The 20196-nt window shown below is 47.9% G+C and overlaps 1 protein-coding gene across 1 annotated transcript; it reads left to right on the top strand.

Moving 5' to 3' along the window:
• Nucleotides 1-34: 34 nt before the first annotated feature.
• TRIM35 (tripartite motif containing 35) lies at nt 35-18233 on the top strand. Its single transcript, XM_027549972.1, has 6 exons — nt 35-562; nt 10164-10259; nt 12344-12574; nt 12900-12922; nt 13752-13870; nt 15406-18233. Exons 1-6 carry the CDS (start codon nt 128-130, stop codon nt 15981-15983), a joined length of 1482 nt encoding a protein of 493 aa, XP_027405773.1. The 5' UTR covers nt 35-127; the 3' UTR covers nt 15984-18233.
• The last annotated feature ends 1963 nt before the right edge of the window (nt 18234-20196 follow it).

Raw genomic sequence — 20196 nt, 5'->3', positions numbered from 1 at the left:
GGCCGGGGCCGCTGTCGCTCAGTGCTCCGAACGGAAGAGGCTGGGCCCTTCTCCCAGGGTCCGGAGAGCAGTCAGGCGGGTGGGAGGGACTGGAGCGAAAGTTACCGGCTCAAGAGCCGGGAAGGTTATGGAGCCGGGCCCCGCCGCGTCCCCTGGACCTTCCCGCTCCTTCAAAGAGGAGCTGCTGTGCGCCGTCTGCTATGACCCCTTCCGCGATGCCGTGACTCTGCGCTGCGGCCACAACTTCTGTCGCGGGTGCGTGACCCGCTCCTGGGAAGTTCAGGTGGCGCCCACCTGCCCGGTGTGCAAGGACCGCGCGGCCCCCGCCGACCTGCGCACCAACCACACCCTCAACAACCTGGTGGAGAAGCTGCTGCGCGAGGAGGCCGAGGGCGCGCGTTGGACCGGCCACCGCTCCCCGCGCCTCTGCCGCCTGCACCGCGGCCAGTTCAACTTTTTCTGCCTCGACGACAAGGAACTGCTGTGCTGCTCTTGCCAGGCCGATCCCCGGCACCAGGGACACCGCGTGCAGCCGGTGAAGGACACCGCCCACGACTTTCGGGTAAGAGTTCCTGCGGGCGGGAGTTGGCCGAGCGCGCACGTGGACCGGAACCTAGCATCCTGACCCCGCTGCTCCTGCACTCCAGCCTGCCAGGGCTGGGTGTGCCCAGTCCCGTCCCTCTTGCCCCTGCCAGCTTGCTGGTGCCTTCTCAGGACCCCATCTTCCCCTGGTCACATACAGAGCCTACATCGAGTACCGCCCAGGGGGTCTGAGATAGAGGAGAGACTGTCAACAGGAAGTCTGAGAATTGGGGTTACAAGATGTTCTTAAGACCGCCCGCCCACCTCTGAAGGGCTGAGGCTCTGCACCCTTTCTACCAGGCGAATGTGGCTCATGCCCATTTTAGAAGCACAGGTTGAGTAAGCCCAACAACCCTGGAACTTGGCACACAGAGGGCAGAGGTGCAGCACCCGAAGTCCTGGTCAAGGATATGGAGCTTTTAGGTCTCCCCCACATCCCTCACCTACTTCCTGGGCCCCATTTATCGGATAGCTCTGGGGAGGCCTCTGGCCCTGGCCAGCTAGTTTATCCTGGATCACTCTCTCAGCATCTCCCATGCCTGGAGTTTCACTGGTTATAAATAAAGGAGCTCCAATATTTTGGCCACCTGATGTGGAAAGCCAACCCACTGGAAAAGACCCTGATGCTGGAAAAGATTGAGCAGAGGAGGAAAAGGGGACGACAGAGGATTAGATGGTTGGATGGCATCATCGACTCAATGGACAGGCGTTTGAGCAAACTCCAGGAGATGGTGAAGGACAGGGAAGCCTGGAGTGCTGCAGTCCATGGGGTGCCAAAGAGTTAGACATGACTGAGTGACTGAACAACAAGAAAAGGAGCAACTTATAAGGGAAAACTAACGTGAAGTTTTTGGCATAGGAAGGAAAATGATCAGGAAATAAGGGTTAGCTAGCCCAGGAGTTTTCAGAATTTTTGACCTTTGCTGGCCCATTGTTGTTGTTCAGTTGCTCGGTCGTTTCTGATTGTGACCCCATGGACTGCAGCACACCAGGCTTCCCACAGTGAGAAATATTTGTTTTTCCATTGTGACTCAGAAAGCCACATGTATGTATCATGTTCTGTATCAGTGGAAACAAAAATTCTGTGAAAATCTCTATTGTAGTCTGGCATTTTCTGTCATTATATTTTAAAAATTTCACAGGCTGTAAAACATTATTTTATCACTTATTAATACCAATTAATACATAGGTCAGACCCACAGTTTGGAGAACACTGGTTAGCTAGTCTGAAGATGAGTGTATGAATAGTTATTTCAAAAAGTTGAAAATAATTCTGTAAGAATGCCTATTCTTCAGATACTGTTTTAGTGCCTTTGTTGTTGTTTAGTCACTAAGCTGTGTCTGACTCTTTTATGACCAGATGAACTGTACCTTACCAGACTCCTCTGTCCATGGGATTTTCTAGGCAATAATACTGGAGTGGGTTGCCATTTCCTTCTCCAGGGGGTCTTCCTGACCCTAGAATTGAACCCACGTCTCCTGCATTGACAGGCAGATTCTTTACCACTGAGCCACCAGGGAAGTTCACAATGAAAGTAGACAGTTCCACTACATTTTGGCAAAGTTCAAGTGAAGGAGAGTGTCATCAACATGCTTATTTGAAGAGTGTTTGAACAGTGGTCCACAGCGATGCTTTTTCTTATTTCACCTGGCAGTACTGCCATGTCCTGATTTGAGACAGCCAATGTATTAATAAGTGTGGGCATTCTGGGCATCCTGGGGGCTGTTGTTGAGGTAAGGAAACACCATGAATCAAGTCGTGATGAGTCACTGTGGGGCTGGCAGATATAGATCAGGAAGGTGGGTGGGGGTCAAGGCCAAGAACACTAAGGCAGAACCTCCAGGTCTGGGCTAAGCCAGGATTCAAGATCAGTGAGCCAGGTACCAGGGAGTACATATGGTCTAATGACCTGTTACTGTTTATTCAACAGATGTCTTATACTGCTAGGCCCTGGGATACTGCAGAAGAGGAGCTGAGCAGTAATTCATACCTTCAAGGAGCTTTAAGCAAAGACCCAGGGAATAAGAAGGTGTTAGCCAGGTGAAAGGGGTCAGGGAAGATATTTCAGGCAGTGGCGTGTGTAAGGGTCCAGAGGAGGGAGGCCAGATTTTCCAGGTACCTAGAGAATTTCAGGGTGAGAAAGAATGAGGATGGAGATGTAGAAGGAGCCAGGAGGTCCCAGGCTTGTCCTTTATCCTGAAGACTGTAGGGAGAGGACTTCCCTGGTGGTCCCATGGTTAAGACTTCACCTTCCATTGCAGGGGGTGCGAGTTTGATCTCTGGTTGGGGAGACAAGATCCCACATGCCTCGAGTCCAAAAAAAAAACACCTCAAAACATAGAGCAGAAGCAACATTTTAACAAATTCAGTAAAGACTTTAAAAATGATCCACATCAAAACAAAAAAATCTCAAAAAACCCCAAAAAAGACTGGGGAGTAGTGGGAATGTTTTAAGCAGAGGAAGGATGCCATCAGAGCAGTGGGCACTCAGGACAGTGTCTGAGGGGCCAAGGAGTCCAGTCCCAAAGATCTGAGGAGTGTGCTTAGCCTGGTGCCAACTGGCATCACTTGTATTAGACAGTTGTGCGCCAGGGCTGTCCTGGGTGCTGAGGCTGCAGAGATCAGTAAACCAGAGCCCTTGCCCTGTGGAGCTGGGGGAAGTCAGCCAGCAGAGAGTCAAGTTGTAGTTCTGGATGATTGGAGTAGGTGGAGGTGTGGGGAGAGTAGCATGGGAAGGCAGGAGAGGTGAGAAGGGGCCAATGGGGAGCCCAAAAAGCTTTTACATAGGGGTTTGGTAATTTGATTTGTGTGTTGGAGACTACTTTGAGGAACTCCAGCAAAAATAGCAATCATACCAGACAACATCCTTTTTAAAAAAAATTATGTGTTTATTTTTGTCTGTGGTGAGTCTTCGTTGCTGTATGCAGGTTTTCTCTAGTTGTGGCAAGTAGGGGCTACTCTATAGTCACAGCACATAAGCTCAGTTGCCCACACTTCGTTGTTCCGCAGCGTGTGGGATCTTCCCAGACCAGGGACTGAACCTGTGTCCCCTGCACTGGCAGGGAGATTCTTACACTGAGCCACCAGGGAAGTCTGCAGCCTATACTTTTTGAGCACTTACTATGTACCAGGTACTCATAAGTGTTTCTGTCAACACATTTAATCCTCACAAAAACTCTATGAGGTTGTATATTAGTTTCCAGTTGCTGTTGTCATAAATTGCCACAAACTGTGGTTGAACACAGCACAGATTTGTTATCCCACAGTCCTGGAGGTCAGAAGTCCAAACATCAAGGTGTTGGCAGGACTCTGTGCCTTTTGGAGGCCAGAATAGGGTTTCTTTCATTGTCTTGTCCAACTTTTGGAGGCCCTTTCCTCCATCATCCTGAAGTACATCATTCCAGCCTCTGCTTCTGTTGTCTCCTTGTCTTCTCTGACTCCCTCTTGGAAAGACCCTCATGATTTCAGGGAGCCCCTGTGGACAATCCAGGATGATCTCCCTGTCTTAAAGTCCATATGTTAATCACATCTACAAAATCCCTTTTGCCACATGAGGTAATACATCCCAGAATTAGGATGAGGGCATCTTTGGAGGAGGGTATAGCAACCCAGTTTCACTGCAGTATTCTTGACTGGAGAATCCCATGGAAAGAGGAGCCTGGTGGGCTACAGTCCATGGGTTGCAAAGAATTGGATGCAACTGAGCACACATCTCTGGAGGCGCTGGTATTCAGCTTACTACACCTGGGTACTATTCTCTCCATTTTACAGACAGTAATACTGAGTCTCAGAGAGGTTAAGTAACTTGTCCAAAGCCAGAGCAGTTACTATAGAGTTCACCTGGGGCCTTGCTCATCTCTTACTCCGGTGAGTGACATTGATAGACCCTTCTCTGGTGTCGGGCTAAGATCTTCCCTACCAGCCCACTTTTCTGGGAGCTGTGAGGGCAGCTGCCTCTGTGTTTGGGTTCTTCGAGGCTTGTGTGGATGAGGGCCCCCATCAGTGGGCCAACAGGTATGGACTGAGTGCCTGCTCTGTGCCAGGCTGATCCCCTGTCTTCTTGGAGTCAGGTGGGCATAATCGAATACGTGCATACATCCTCAGTCGCTCAGGCATGCCCGACTCTTTTTCGACCCCATGGACTATAGCCCACCAGGCTCCTCTGACCATGGGATTCTCCAGGCAAGAATACTGGAGTGGGTTGCCATTTCCTCCTCCAGGGCATCTTCTGGAGCCATTTCCTGCGTTGGCAAGCAGATTCTTTACCACCTGAGCCACCAGGGAGCAGTGGATGAAAGCCTCTGCCTTTGCAGAGCAAGCCTTCATTGTCTGCAATTTATGGAGCATCAGTGTGCTTGGTGAGAGAACCAGGCATGAGGACCTACCCCCAGGAAGCCTGCAGCCTTTCCAGGAATGTGAGACAATGATGCTGGGTATGAAGTAAAGGTGTCCATGGAGGGGCAACTAAACTACACTGGGGAAATCAAAGCAGGGTTCTAGAGCAAGTGGGGTAGGGGCCCAAGTCGAGTTTTCAAGGCCATGTTGGGATAGCTTGCCTGAAGCAGGTGGGGATCATATAGAAGCAGCAGTCTATGCGAAAGGACATGCTGTAAAGCTTTAAATACTGTAGAAGATTATCTTTATGACCTCAGGGGAGGGAGGCATTTCTTAAAACCAAGGAGCACTAATTTTGATTTGTCACCTTGGATTAGTGTTGCTGATCTTGATCTTCACATAAATGGGATGAAACTGTATGTACTTACCTGCAAAATAATATATACATGTACTTTTTGACTGGTCTATGTATCAGTCAGTTCAGTTGCTCAGTTGTGTCCGACTCTTTGCGACCCCATGAATCGCAGCACGCCAGGCCTCCCTGTCCATCACCAACTCCCGGAGTTCACTCAAACTCATGTCCATCGAGTCGGTGATGCCGTCCAGCTATCTCATCCTCTGTCGTCGCCTTCTCCTCCCGCCCCCAATCCCTCCCATTATCAGGGTCTTTTCCAATGAGTCAGCTCTTCGCATGAGGTGGCTAAAGTATTGGAGTTTCACCTTCAGCATCAGTCCTTCCAATGAACACCCAGGACTGGTCTCCTTTAGGATGGACTGGTTGGATCTCCTTGCAGTCCAAGGGACTCTCAAGAGTCTTCTCCAACACCACAGTTCAAAAGCATCAATTCTTTGGAGCTCAGCTTTCTTCACAGTCCAACTCTCAACGTCCATACATGACCATTGGAAAAACCATAGCCTTGACTAGACAGACCTTTGTTGGCAAAGTAATGTCTCTGCTTTTTAGCATGCTATCTAGGTTGGTCATAACTTTCCTTCCAAGGAGTAAGCGTCTTTTAATTTCATGGCTGCAGTCATCATCTGCAGTGATTTGGGAGCCCCCAAAAATAAAGTCTGACACTGTTTCCACTGTTTCCCCATCTATTTCTCATGAAGTGATGGGACCAGATACCATGATCTTAGTTTTCTGAATGTTGAGCTTTAAGCCAACTTTTTCTCTCTCCACTTTCACTTTCATCAAGAGGCTTTTTAGTTCCTTTTCACTTTCTGCCATAAGGGTGGTGTCATCTGCGTATCTGAGGTTATTGATATTTCTCCGGCAATCTTGATTCCAGCTTGTGCTTCATCCAGCCCAGAGTTTCTCATGATGTACTCTGCATATAAGTTAAATAAGCAGGGTGACAATATACAGCCTTGATGTACTCCTTTTCCTATTTGGAACCAGTCTGTTGTTCCATGTCCAGTTCTAACTGTTGCTTCCTGACCTGCATATAGGTTTCTCAAGAGGCAGGTCAGGTGGTCTGGTATTCCCATCTCTTTCAGAATTTTCCACAGTTTATTGTATCCACACAGTCAAAGGCTTTGGCATAGTCAATAAAGCAGAAATAGATATTTTTCTGGAACTCTCTTGGTTTTTTGATGATCCAGTGGATGTTGGCAATTTGATCTCTGGTTCCTCTGCCTTTTCTAAAACCAGCTTGAACATCTGGAAGTTCATGGTTCATGTATTGTTGAAGCCTGGCTTGGAGAATTTTGAGCATTACTTTGCTAGCGTGTGAGATGAGTGCAGTTGTGTGGTAGTTTGAGCATTCTTTGGCATTGTCTGTCTTTGGGACTGGAATGAAAACTGACTTTTTCCAGTCCTGTGGCCACTGCTGAGTTTTCTAAATTTGCTGGCATGTTGAGTGCAGCATTTTCACAGCGTCATCTTTCAGGATTTGAAATAGCTCCACTGGAATTCCTTCACCTCCACTAGCTTTGTTTGTAGTGATGCTTTCTAAGGTCCACTTGACTTCACATTCCAGGATGTCTGGCTCTAGGTGAGTGATCATACCATCATGATTATCTCGGTTGTGAAGATCTTTTTTGTACAGTTCTTCTGTGTATTCTTGCCACCTCTTCTTAATATCTTCTGCTTCTATTAGGTCCATACCATTTCTGTCCTTTATCAAGCCCATCTTTGCATGAAGTGTTCCCTTGGTATCTCTAATTTTCTTGAAGAGATCTCTAGTCTTTCTCACTCTATTGTTTTCCTCTATTTCTTTGCACTGATCACTGAGGAAGGCTTTCATAGCTCCGCTTGCTATTCTTTGGAACTTTGCATTCAAATGGGAATATCTTTCCTTTTCTCCTTTGCTTTTCGCTTCTCTTCTTTTCACAGATATTTGTAAGGCCTCCTCAGACCGCCATTTTGCTTTTTTGCATTTCTTTTCCATGGGGATGGTCTTGATTCTGTCTCCTGTACAATGTCATGAACCTCCATCCATAGTTCATCAGGCACTCTGTCTATCAGATCTAGTCCCTTAAATCTATTTCTCACTTCCACTGTATAATCATAAGGGATTTGATTGAGGTCATACCTGAATGGTCTAGTGGTTTTCCCTACTTTCTTCAATTTCAGTCTGAATTTGGCAATAAGGAGTTCATGATCTGAGCCACAGTCAGCTCCCGGTCTTGTTTTTACTGACTGTGTAGAGCTTCTCCATCTTTGGCTGCAAAGAATATAATAAATCTGATTTCGGTGTTGACCATGTGGTGATGTCCATGTGTAGAGTCCTCTCTTGTGTTGGAAGAGGGTGTTTGCTATGATCAGTGCATTCTCTTGGCAAGACTCTATTAGCCTTTGCCCTGCTTCATTCTGTATTCCAAGGTCAAATTTGCCTGTTACTCCAGGTGTTTCTTGACTTCCTACTTTTGCATTCCAGTCCCCTATAATGAAAAGGACATCTTTTTTGGGTGTTAGTTCTAAAAGGTCTTGTAGGTCTTCATAGAACCACTCAACTTCAGCTTCTTCAGTGTTACTGGTTGGGTCATAGGCTTGGATTACTGTGATATGGAATGGTTTGCCTTGGAAACAAACAGAAATCAATCTGTTGTTTTTGAGATTGCATCTGAGTACTGCTTTTTGGATTCTTTTGTTGACCATGATGGCTACTCCATTTCTTCTAAGGGATTCCTGCCCACAGTAGTAGATATAATGGTTATCTGAGTCAAATTCACCCATTCCAGTCCATTTTAGTTCACTGATTCCTAGAATGTCGACGTTTACTCTTGCCATCTCCTGTTTGACCACTTCCAATTTACCTTAATTCATGGACCTGACATTCCAGGTTCCTATGCAATATTGCTCTTTACAGCATTGGACCTTGCTTCTATCACCAGTCACATCCACAACTGAGTATGGTTTTTGCTTTGGCTCCATCCCTTCATTCTTTCTGGAGTTATTTCTTCATTGATCTCCAGTAGCATATTGGGCACTTACCGACCCGGGGAGTTCCTCTTTCAGTATCCTATCATTTTGCCTTTTCATACTGTTCATGGGGTTCTCAAGGCAAGAATACTGAAGTGGTTTGCCATTCCATTCTCCAGTGGACCACATTCTGTCAGACCTCTCCACCGTGACCCGTCCGTCTTGGGTGGCCCCACATGGCATGGCTTAGTTTCATTGAGTTAGACAGGGCTGTGGTCTGTGTAATCAGATTGGCTAATTTTCTGTGATTATCACTGAAACCATTATCACAGAAAATGCGTCTGTATATGTATCAGTAATTTGTTCCTTATTTATTGCTAAGTAGCTTTCCATATGTAAAAGTTAAAGTGTTAGTTGCTCAGTCGTGTCCGACTCTTTGTGACATAAGGATGACCAGAACGAATTGAAAAGAAAACTAAACCTGCAGTAAAGGAAATCACTGTTTATTTTCTGTAGAAGTGTGGTTAAAAGAATAGACTGTGGAGTCGGACACATGGGCTAGTTATCTACTGCTGTGTGACAAACTCCCCCAAACATAGTGGCCTCAGACAAAAGTGTCTACTATCTCATGGTATCTGTGGGTCAGGAATCTGGCATGACTGGATGGGTGTTTCTGCCTCAGGGTCTCAATGGTGCGGCAGTGTGAACCGGGGCTGCAGTCTCATCGGAAAGCCTGAGGAGGCCAGGATCCCTGCTCAGGCTCACTTGTGTGGTTGGCAGCAGGATTCAGGTCTTCATGGGCTGTTGGTCGGACACCCTTACTTCCTAGCCCCCTGGGCTGCTCTGTTGGTTGGGTCACTTCCATCTAGAGTGAGGGAGCAAAAGAGGGTGAGAAAGGGTCAGTGTAGGCTTTTTGTCACCTCAGCTCATCTCCCGTCACTTTTGCCACATTCTCTTGATTAGAAGCATGTCTTTTGTAGATCCAGCCCTCAGGGAGGGGCTTTCAGCAGTGCAGTACTGGGAAGTGGGGATCCATAGGGCCATTTCCAAGGCTGTTTCCTCCAGTCTGGCCTCAGTGATTGATGTCCCTCCCACCTGCAGAGCATGCTCACTCCCTCCTAGGATCCCCAGTCATCTTGTCCCATTACGACGTTAGCTCAAAGTCCAGAATCTTGTCATCTAAACCAGGCCCAGGTGGGGATGAGGCTTTAGGGACTAAAAACACAGCTTAAATTTACCACTCTGTTAACTATCTACACAGCATTTACATTGTACTTACAACTACTTACACAGACTTTTATACTAGTACTGAAGCATTTTTACATAAGGGACTTGAGCATCCTGGGATTTCAGTATCTGTGGGGATCCTAGAACCAACCCAGGATGACTATGGTTTAGACAAGGTCCTGTGGGAAGAACTGGGTTAACCTCGTAATCAGACCTGTTCTTTCATGACTGTAAACCAGTCCAGTTCACGAAGTTGTGAAGGGGGCCTGTGAGCACATTGTTGACCCCCCAGCTCGGGTTCACTCCTCCGCCTGCACCGGCTTTAGGCTTAGCAGGATGTCCTTCTGTTCTGTCCTGTGACCAGCATGGAAACTAGTCCCTTTACCTCCTCAGCTGTTTCCTATCTGTTTCGGGTATAAACAAAGGTGCTGGGTTAGAGGGTATCGGTGGCCCTTTGTGCTGTACACCATCAGGTGCAGGGTCAGAGCTATGCTTTCCCCACTGTGTCCCTCAGCATGTGGCTGGACTGGGTTCAGTAAATAATGGTCGAGTGGTACCCACAGTGAAGTGCACCTCCAGCTGTGATGTGGCATGCTGCGTCCCTGCCCGGCCTCTGCCCCTAACCCACCTCCTTCTGGTCCCTCTTGGCAGGCCAAGTGCAGGAACATGGAGCATGCGCTGCGGGAGAAAGCCAAGGCCTTCTGGGCAATGCAGCGCTCCTACGAGGCCATCGCCAAGCACAATCAGGTGAGTGAGCACTGGGGCTGAGGGTGCAGATGGGCACACTTGGACTACCGTGGGGCAGAGGTGTGGGTGGGCTGGCCCTGGCCATGGCTGCTGCTACAGGGTCAGCCTTCACCAGCCTTGCTGGCGAGCACAGCCTTGCCCTTGGATGCTGATTGTGACTTCATGGCATCTTTAAACACCTGGGCGTGGCCATGCCAGCAACCACCAAGCAGCTTCTGCAGCCCCGTGTGCCTGTGAACTCAGACTGATAACAGGTGCCATGCTGCACCACCTGCTGGGGTGCTCAAACCAGCAACACCCCCATTCTCACACCTCACATCCACTGTCTCCAGAATGCACCTGTCCATTGATGTTCCCTCTCCACTCCCAGCATCTGTTCCAGGTCCCCATCGCCTCTGCCTGCCCTCCTACCTGGGCCCCATGCTTTTGCTCTTGTATGCAGTCCACACTCCTTGCAGTGGACTGATCTTGTAAATAAAATAGATTGGTTGCGTCACTCCTCTGCTTCAAACTGTCTAGTTCAAGCTCCTCACCATGGCCTCAAGGGCCCTCATCCAACCCCCATGCCCCCCCGCTTCATCTACCCCAAGGCTTGGCCAGTGCCATCTGGCCTGATGTGGGATGCATTGGGGATACCTGGGTTGTGTCCATATGTCCAAGTGACAGCCCTTGTCTGTCCATCCCAGCTGCTGTAGAATTCTCATGTAGTCAGTCAGTTGTGGAGAGTCCAGGATACTGGTTTGACTAATGCTTTTCCTCTCAATTCAGTCCATCCTGGTGAATGAGAGTTGAAAATGTGTCTTCTCCTTTATTGAGAGGCTCCATGGCCAGTGTGAGGCTGGCTGGAGCTGACTTTGCACTGGCTGGCTTTTCCTGTCCACTCTGTTTTTTATCCCCCTGTGTGATAAGAAGCTTCCCAAATTTCACTCTCTTCCACTGTACCTTGTCAGTCTTTTTACCTGATATTTCAACAATGCCGTCTCTCCTCCTACGCTTTTCTTTGGTTATTAAAGTAAGTCAAACAAAGTGTGTGCTTCTTTCATAAGAATAACAGCTATCTGTATTTTTCCTGTGAATGTTCACATTCTTTTTCTTGGGATGTTTGTCTTGTCTTCTTGTAGAGACTTAAGAGCACTTTGTATATGAAGAATAACAATCTCATATATATTGGAAATATTTTTCCTGGTTTGCCCTTTTTCAATAAATTGTGCATGCGTGCTCAGTCATGTCCAACTCTTTGTGACCCCATGACTGTAGCCCTCCAAGCTCCCCTGTCAGTGGGATTTTCCAGGCAAGAATACTGGTGTAGGGTTCCATTTCCTCCTTCAGGGGATATTCCTGACCTAGGGATCAGATTCCTTACCACTGTGTCATCTGGGAAGCCCTTTCAATAAATCATTTCCCTCCCTTTCTGGTCATTTCCTCCTGTTCAGTGAATCATTTTGTCATATTAGCATGTTACTGATTCAGTTTTAAAATAAATACTTTCTACTATTTTTTAAGCATCTATCAAATCTATCAAATTTGAAGTCCTAGTATTGGAAGGTGAGTGATTTTTAAAAATCGTTGCTATTTGCAACAGTTCACTTGTGTGATTCAGAGTTTCCCTCACTATCGTACAACCTATGCAAGTACAAAATATTATTGAGGAATTTATAGAATTACAGTTGTCCTCTATAAGCACTGATTTTGTTTTATTCATTGATCTAAACAATCTCATTATGCTGTTTGACTTTTTAATTTAAAACATGTCTTTTTTACAAAAATTTTTGGCCGCGCTCCGGGGTTTTCCTTTTGGAGGACCACTTAGTTGCCCCGAGCCATATGGGATCTACGTCCCACGCACTGAAAGGGGGATTCTCAACCACTGGACCACCAGGGAAGTCCCTATGCTGTTTGACTTATTTAAACTTACAAATATGTGCTAAGAAAGCTGCATCCATATTTTATCTTTGGAGGTTCTGCACGTGATTTCTTTTTTTTAAAAATGGAGTTCCTTTGCTAAACATCTGGGGGCCACCCGCTGGGTGACGGCTGAGGTTCCGCCCCTCCTCTGCCCCACCCGGCCCCACCCTGTGCTGCAGGTGGAGGCAGCCTGGCTGGAAGCACGGATCCAGCAGGAATTTGACAAGCTCCGCGAGTTCCTGCGCGTGGAGGAGCAGGCCATCCTGGATGCCATGGCCAATGAGGCAAGGCAGAAGCAGCACCTGGCGGAGGAGAAGATGAAGCGGCTGACGGAGGACACGGAGGCCTTGGCCCATGAGATTGAGCGGCTGCAGATGGAGATGAAGGAGGATGACGTTTCCTTTCTCATGGTGAGGAGTGCAGCGTCCAGATCTAGTGACAGGGGCCAGATTTCAGGGGCCAGCGGGGACCCTGAGATCAGCAGCCCTGGCTATATTGTTTTTTAAAATATTTATTTATTTATTATTTTAAAGTATTTATTTTTGAGGTGGTATTGCCATCTTAACAATATTATTAATAATTTAATTATAGCAATATTAACCTTAATATTATTATTAATTTAATAATATTAAATGTCTGATCCATGAACATGGGATGTATGACTCCTTTTGAGGTCAGAGATTTATGTTTTCTCTGTGTCTGTGTTTGTGTATCTGTTTGTTTTTTTTTTTCCAGAAACACAAGAGCCGAAAACGCCGGTAAGTTGCCAAGTCTGGTAGGGGGAGGGGAAGCATAGGCAGAAATACCAGGGGTGCAACCTCAGGTGGCTCCCGGGCCAGGCAGGTGGTGAGGCCAGCTGGTGCAGTATAGAGGCAGCAGTGGGATCGGCCAAGTGGAGAGCCCTCTTTCAATACACGGACTTCCAGTTTGCACTGGTGCGGTGTTGTCTTCCTGAGGGTGGAGCGTGACCATCTACTATGTGGGGAGAGATTGTCATCCTTCATGGGGCTCGTAGTTCTCTGACGGTCAGCCCAACGTTTAACCTTCTCCTTTGGTCAGCCCCCTCCCTCTGAGAGTCTCAGGACATATTAGTTTGTGTTGATGGTTGTTGGGGTCACAGAGATGAATAGGGAATAATTGTGTCCCAGTCAGAGCTGTACAAAGATGGAAGAGAATGCTTTGGGTGGTAGTGAGTTCCCTGTCACTGGAGGTGTTCAAGCAAAGGCCACTGCCACTTTCAAAACGTGGGACTAGAGGGCCCCTAAGGTGCCTTCCAACTCAGACATCCTATGAACTGATGTGTATGTATCATTTCTGCTCACATGAAATTAAACCATGTCTGAGAACCTCCTGTTTATATTTATCCCGGCAAGGGCAGGAAGGGCTCTAGTACTGAGTCCTGAAGAATATGAGCCGCCCAGTTGATTCCTGGCTCATCTCCCATCAGAGCCCAGTGTAGGTTTGTCTTGAATAAGGCAGCCAGGGAATGCAGGCCTGAGGCAAGGGATCCTGTTTCCAGCTGACTCAGTTAGGCCCAGAACGCCTGCCCCTGGCCCTGCCCCGCAAAGCCCACTTCTCCTTTCCTAGCCTCTTCTGCACGATGGAGCCGGAGCCCATCCAGCCCGGCATGCTCATCGACGTCTGCAAATACCTGGACTCCCTAAAGTACCGCGTCTGGAGGAAGATGGTTATGTGTGTTGAATCTGGTGAGTGGGGGCCCCAGGCAGGTGTAAGAGGCTGGGGGAGGTCATGCTGGGCAGAGGGCCAGCTGAACGAACTCCTTCCCGCTTCCCACCCCATAAGACCTGCACCACCTCCCTGCACTAGTCACCTTTCCAGCCTCTTTCACGCAGGTCCCTGTGCCCTGCTCCGCTGCCATGTCCTGCTGCTCAAACCATTTCTGACAGAGCGCTTTCCTATTTTGGGTCCTGACACTTGGCCACCTCTCCGGAAAGAGCAGCTGACTTCCCTTTTTCTTCAGAACCATATTATATATATAATGAAAGAGAAGAGCTCCTCAGTTTAGGGCTGCCTCTCCCAAGGTGATTGTAGCCCATGCAAGTCGCTGTGGACTGAATGTGTCCCTGACCAAATTCATATGTTGAAGGCTGAACCTCCATGTGATGGAATTTGAAAGCAAGGCCTTTGGGAGGTGATCATAGTTAGAAGAGGTCATGTGGATGGGGCCCTCTGATGATCAGATTAGTGCCCTTTTAAGAAGAGACACCAGAGAGCTGGCTTCTTTTCTGTCTCTCCCTCTGCCTTATGAGGACACAGTAAGAAGGCAGCCATCTGTAAACCAAAAAGAGGGCCCTCAGCAGAATGTAAGCATGCTGGATCCCTGGTCTCAGAATTCCAGAAGCTGAACCATGAGAAATATTGTCCTGTTGTTTAAGCCACCCCATCTCTGATACTTTTGAAGTAGCATCCCAAACTGAGACGTGATTTTATGGGGAGAAATGTCAGTGACCAGGGGCATGTCACATGCTTTTCTAAGGTGGTACAGGCATCTTGTGAGGTTCACTGGCTTCCTTTGGCTATCCTCACAAAAGACTGAAGTCTGGATGCTTTAAAATGACAGAATTTTCTTCTCATGGTTCCAGAGGCTAGGAGTTTAAAGCCAAGGTGTCTGCAGGGCCACACTGCCTCTGAAACCTGTAGGGGAGGATCCTTCTTCGCTTCTTCCTAAATTTTGGTATTTTCTGGTGAGCTCTGCGCAGGCAGTTGCAGCACTGCGACCTATGCCTCCATCATCAGAGGGCTTTTCCCCTCAGGTGACTGGTTTTCTCCTTTTTCATAAGGACAGCAGTTATAATGGATCAAGGGCCCCTTCTCTTCCCATCTGATCTCATCTTAAATTGTTAACATCTGCAAGAACTTCATTCTCAAATAAGGTCACCTCCTGAGGTGCTGGGGTTAAGACTTCAACATACCTTTTTATGGGCACGTTTTATGGGGTTTTTTGAACTTTCTTTTGTATTGGGGTGTAGCCGAGTAACAATGTTGTGATAGTTTCAGGTGAACAGTGAAGGGACTCAGCCATACATATGCATGTATCCATTCTCCCCCCAACTCCCCTCCCATCCAGGCTGTGCAGGGCACATTTCAACCCATAGCGAGACCCCCAGCCCAGGGCAGCCCCCTTTGTTCACTGGGCCAGGTGGAACACAGTGGGTCAGTTTAGGGGGACCCGAGGCCACAGGCTGGTCTGATTTCCCCACTGTCTTCTCTCCGCACCCAGTGCCTTTCAGCCTTGATCCCAACACCGCGGCTGGCTGGCTCTCTGTGTCCGACGACCTCACCAGCGTCACCAACCACGGCTACCGGGTGCAGGTGGAGAACCCGGAGCGCTTCTCGTCGGCGCCCTGCCTGCTGGGCTCCTGCATCCTGTCCCAGGGCTCACACGCCTGGGAGGTGGACCTGGGGGCACTGGCCAGCTGGCGCGTAGGGGTGGTGCGGACGCGACAGGATGCGGGCACCGAGGGCCACGCGCACAGCTGCTACCATGACACGCGCTCGGGCTTCTGGTATGTGGGCCGCACGCAGGGCGTGGACGGCGACCACTGCGTGACCTCGGATCCCGCCGCGTCGCCCCTGGTCCCCGCCATCCCGCGCCGCCTGCGCGTGGAGCTGGAGTGCGAGGAGGGCGAGCTGTCCTTCTATGACGCTGAGCGCCGCTGCCACCTGTACACCTTCCACGCCCGCTTCGGGGAGGTGCGGCCTTACTTCTACCTGGGCGGCTCGCGGGGTGACGGGTCCCCAGAACCACTGCGCATTTGCCCGCTGCGCATCACCATCAAGGAGGAGCTGGACAGCTGAGGACCCTTCGGCCCGCTGGACTCCGCTTGCATCCAGCAATCGGTCCCATTTCCTTCCTGTCGCTTCCCAAAGCCACGCTTGCCTTGGTACCTCTCTACCGCCTGCCTTCTTACCAGGATCTTCCCACTGACCTCCCCTGTCATTTTCTGTGGCTCCAGGCCACGGGCCTTTCCCCCCTTTTTTTTGGTCCCTTTTCTCCCCCACTTTGAAAGTCAGCCAGGAGACACCTCCTGGGTCAGGCTTTTTCCAAAGTTGTGGCATCCTCTGGATGTGAATTTCCTGATCCAGATTCTAAGATTTCTGGGGATAATGTTTGTTTCTAGAGTGGGTCTGTTTAAAAAATGTAGGTTTTTGTTTTAAAATCATTTTTCAAGTGTTGTGAGGCCAGCAGATGGGAGGGGACTGCTGTTGAAAAGAGTTTGTTACTTACAGTTCCTAGGAGAAGGGGTGCTGCGCTGGGGGTGGCGTGGGGAGGGGGGCACCAGGGGAAGCACCAGAGTCCTTAGGAGGCAAGGGGCGTGCTTTTCATGGAAAGGAACAGAGGAGGCAGGGTACCGGGTGAGTGGGTTTATGATCGGCAAGTCTGAGTACTTTTCACAGGTTCTGGGGCATAGTGGCTGCCCCTAGTTGTCCTGAAACCTGGATGTGGGTTGATTGTGCATGTGTGCATGCTCAGTCATGTCTTACTCTTTGTGACTCTATGGGCTGTACCCACCAGACTCCTCTGTCCGTGCAATTTTTCATTCAAGAATCCTGGAGTGGGTTACCATTTTCTATTCCATGAAATCTTCCTGATACAGGGATTGAACCCTCATCTCCTGCATTGACAGGCGGCTTCTTTACCGCTGAGCCACCTGGGAAGCCTGTGGATTGATTAGCACAGGGGATTATTGGCTTGGAGTGGATCCCGGTGAGAGCCTGGCACAGGAGGTGGTTGGGGTACTGTTTTGCATGTAAAAGATTGACTGCATTCAAAAGGCACACTCACAGGGGGGTTGTTTGCTGTCTGCAGGAACTTGCTGGCCAGGGAGGCTCCAGGAGCCAGAGTGGCCCCAGGAGCCAGAGTGGCAGGAATTCAGAAAAGAAGAAAATATGGTTATTCTAGCACCATTGCCGTGGCTTTGGGCAGGACCCATGCCCTGGCTTGTCTGTCACTTTATACTGGTATTTAAGGCTGCTCTGTGGGCCTTGGTGGAGCCCTTCAGGGTGGGGGTGGGGACAAGGCTGCCCATCCAATCGGCTCTAACTTATAGATTAAGACTTCTTGCACAATTTCCTCTTGAACAGAGTTTCCAGAGCACTTTAAAAAACACAATTTAAATAGCATGAATTTCACTTTCCTCATCTGCAAATGAGATGGTAGATCTGGAAGGTGATGGATGCGCTGCAGTTGTGTGGAGGACCTTTCTCTGGTTCCTCTCACAGAGGTACAGAAGGAGGAGAAGAGGGCCCCTTTGTGTTAGGAGGGAAGGGAGGCGATTCTGTCCAGGGAGGGGGGTGTTGGTATCAGGAATGAGGAGGGGCTCCGGGGCTCTGGTCTCTGCTGACCTCAGCCTGCTCATTCTTGTTCTGCTGCCTTTTACATCTTCATCCTGATTTCTTCTCCCTCTGCCTTGCCTCCAGACTCCTGCCTTACCTTTTCATCTTCATGTGCCTGTGGAGGATTTTTAATTGTCACCTCCTCACTTGTGTCCTGGGACAGGGAATGTCTCCCTGTAGGAGCAATGTTTTAATGGAGGTGTTTTTACCGAAGACTCACAAACTTTCTCCTGCTTGTGTCTCCTGGTTCACCGAAATGGACATTTTAAACAGAAATGATGATTCAAAACTAAAAATTGGTTATAAGTGTGATGTGTCCATCATTGGTGGCCAGGGGAGGGAGTGGTAGGATATACCACTGAGTCAAGGGGACCAGATGCAAGAGAGGGGTGAGGATGTTGGCAAAGGAGTGGATGTGAGCTGAATGGCCCCTCTAAAGATGCTCAGATTCAGCAAAGCTCAAGGCACTTTGGACCCAACACATCTGAGTCCAGTGTGCACTTTGTACCATAAAGTATTTATCTGGCCTGTTAAATGCAAATCACTACCTAATAAATCTTGACCTGAAACTATTTTGTTAGTTGTTGTAAACTTTTAAAAATGTTTTTTCCTTTCCATCTTAGGTGTTGGAAGGGCTTTGTTTTATTTTTACAGGATATTGTGGATTGCCTAGGCCCCTTTTTACCAAAATAAAGTGTTTGAGCCAAAGTATACCTTTTTTTTTTTTTTGACATTTTCCTTTCAGTGTTCTCATAAGCAAAAAGTTTCATTCACCTTGTAGCATGTATTCAATGTTTTTGTTTTTATCATTGGATAACCTATTATATGGATATATACTGCATTTTACTTACCAACTCTTTAGTTGGTGAAAACATTTTGATTGTTTTCACTTTTTGCCATTATGAATAATGCTGCTGTAAATATTTGTGTGCAAGATTTTGTGTGGACATATGTTTTTTGTTCTTGTGGATAGGTAAGTAGGTGCAGACTTGCTGGATCATGTCCTGACTCTCGTTTAACCTTTTGAGGGACTGCCAGGCCATTTTCCAGTGTGGCCGCACTTTGTATAGTCTTATAATGTAGGGAGGTTCCAGTTGGTCCATATCCTCGTTAACACTTGTTACTGTCCGTCTTTTAACTTGGGCATCCTAGTACATGTGAGGTCGTATCTCATTGTAGTTTTGACTTGGATTTCCCTAATGATTCATGGTATGGAGCCTCTTTTCAGGTGCTTATTGACCATTTGTTTACCTTCTTAGGAGAGCTGACTTCAGATCCTTTGCCCATTTTAAAATCTTTTTTGGTTGTTATTGTTTTTACTATCTAGTTGCGAGAGTTCTTCATACATTCTAGACACAAGTCCCTCATCCAGTACATGATTGCCAAACATTTTCTACCACTCTGTATTTTCACTTTCTGGAAGGTGTCCTTTGAAGCACAGAAGTTTTCATTTTGGGGTCTGGTTTATTTTTCTTTTTGTTGTTTGTGTATCCTGGAACTCTTACCTTTGACATTGCCCTTAAGCCTGTTCTAGGTCTTGGCTCAGGCATGGGCAGCTATCTCAGCATGGGTAGCCATTCTATTGACAAGGAGCCCTAGTTCAGGAGCCCATTCCTTCTTCCCTTGAGCCCTCCTACCCACATAATGTGATGATTGAGTGTGTGCATGGGAGCCCAGGTAAGCTGTACCCGCAAATTTTATAAGCTGGAGGCATCTTTGGTAAAGAGATAGCAGCTGGAACCAGAAATCCAGATTCCTACACCCAAGTCCCAACTGTATGATTTATGAGCTACTGAGCCTTCGAGCCTCTGCTCCCTCATCTAAATGAGGATTTAGGGTACCTACCTCAGGTTGTAGAGATTAAATGAGGGGATTTTGGGGGTACAAATGCTTTGTATTATGTCCTAAACATACTATAGGCTCAATGCATGTTGGCTAATTCTTCAGAAAGTGGAAGATTTTGAATGCTGACATTATGATTCATGTTAATGAAAAACCCCAAAGGAAATCGAGAAATGAACTTACATTGGGAATGCTTAAATTTCTTGAGACTGGAAGGTTATAGACATAAAACTTATGTTTATTAAAACAACATGGGAAAATGGTTATGTTGTAATGACTGAGAAGACTAGAATTTATACATATAGACATGCAACACACAATTTGTCTCTAATTTGTGTATGTTGTTTGATGAGATCACCCACTTATGTGGCTGTAAATCCAAAAGGTACAAAAGAACAGCCTCTCCCACTTCTGCCCAGACACTCAGCCCCTTTCTTTGTGGGCAGTCATATTACCATGAAAAAAATCCAGAGGAATTTCATGAACAGCAGTATTCTGTTGTGAGTATATTCTGGTTCCCCCAATACACTATAATTTAAAAGCAGATACTTTTGGGGGCTCCCCTGGGGGCTCAGGGGTACAGAATCCACCTGCCAGTGCAAGGAGACATGGGTTCAATCCCTGGTCCAGGAAGATCCCACATGCCGTGGGGCAGCTCAGCCTGTGTGCCGCAACAACTGAATATACACCCCTAGAGCCTGTGCTCTGTAATGAGAAGCCACCACAATGAGAAACCTGGGCACCGCAACTGGACAGTAGCCTGCGCTCGCAGCAGCGAAGACCCAGCACAACCAAAAATAATAAAAGCAGATACTCTAGGTCTGTATCTCTA

This window comes from Bos indicus x Bos taurus, chromosome 8, assembly GCF_003369695.1.
Source record: "Bos indicus x Bos taurus breed Angus x Brahman F1 hybrid chromosome 8, Bos_hybrid_MaternalHap_v2.0, whole genome shotgun sequence".
Taxonomy (NCBI): Eukaryota; Metazoa; Chordata; class Mammalia; order Artiodactyla; family Bovidae; genus Bos; species Bos indicus x Bos taurus.
This window is presented reverse-complemented; position numbering and strand designations above follow the sequence as displayed.

Excerpts from the sequence above, each read along its gene's own strand:
- TRIM35 (XM_027549972.1), top strand. The coding sequence starts at position 128 with ATGGAGCCGGGCCCCGCCGCGTCCCCTGGACCTTCCCGCTCCTTCAAA. Across the intron at positions 563-10,163 it reads ACACCGCCCACGACTTTCGG|GCCAAGTGCAGGAACATGGA; the intron begins GTAAGAGTTCCT and ends CCCTCTTGGCAG. Across the intron at positions 12,575-12,899 it reads ATGACGTTTCCTTTCTCATG|AAACACAAGAGCCGAAAACG; the intron begins GTGAGGAGTGCA and ends TTTTTTTTCCAG.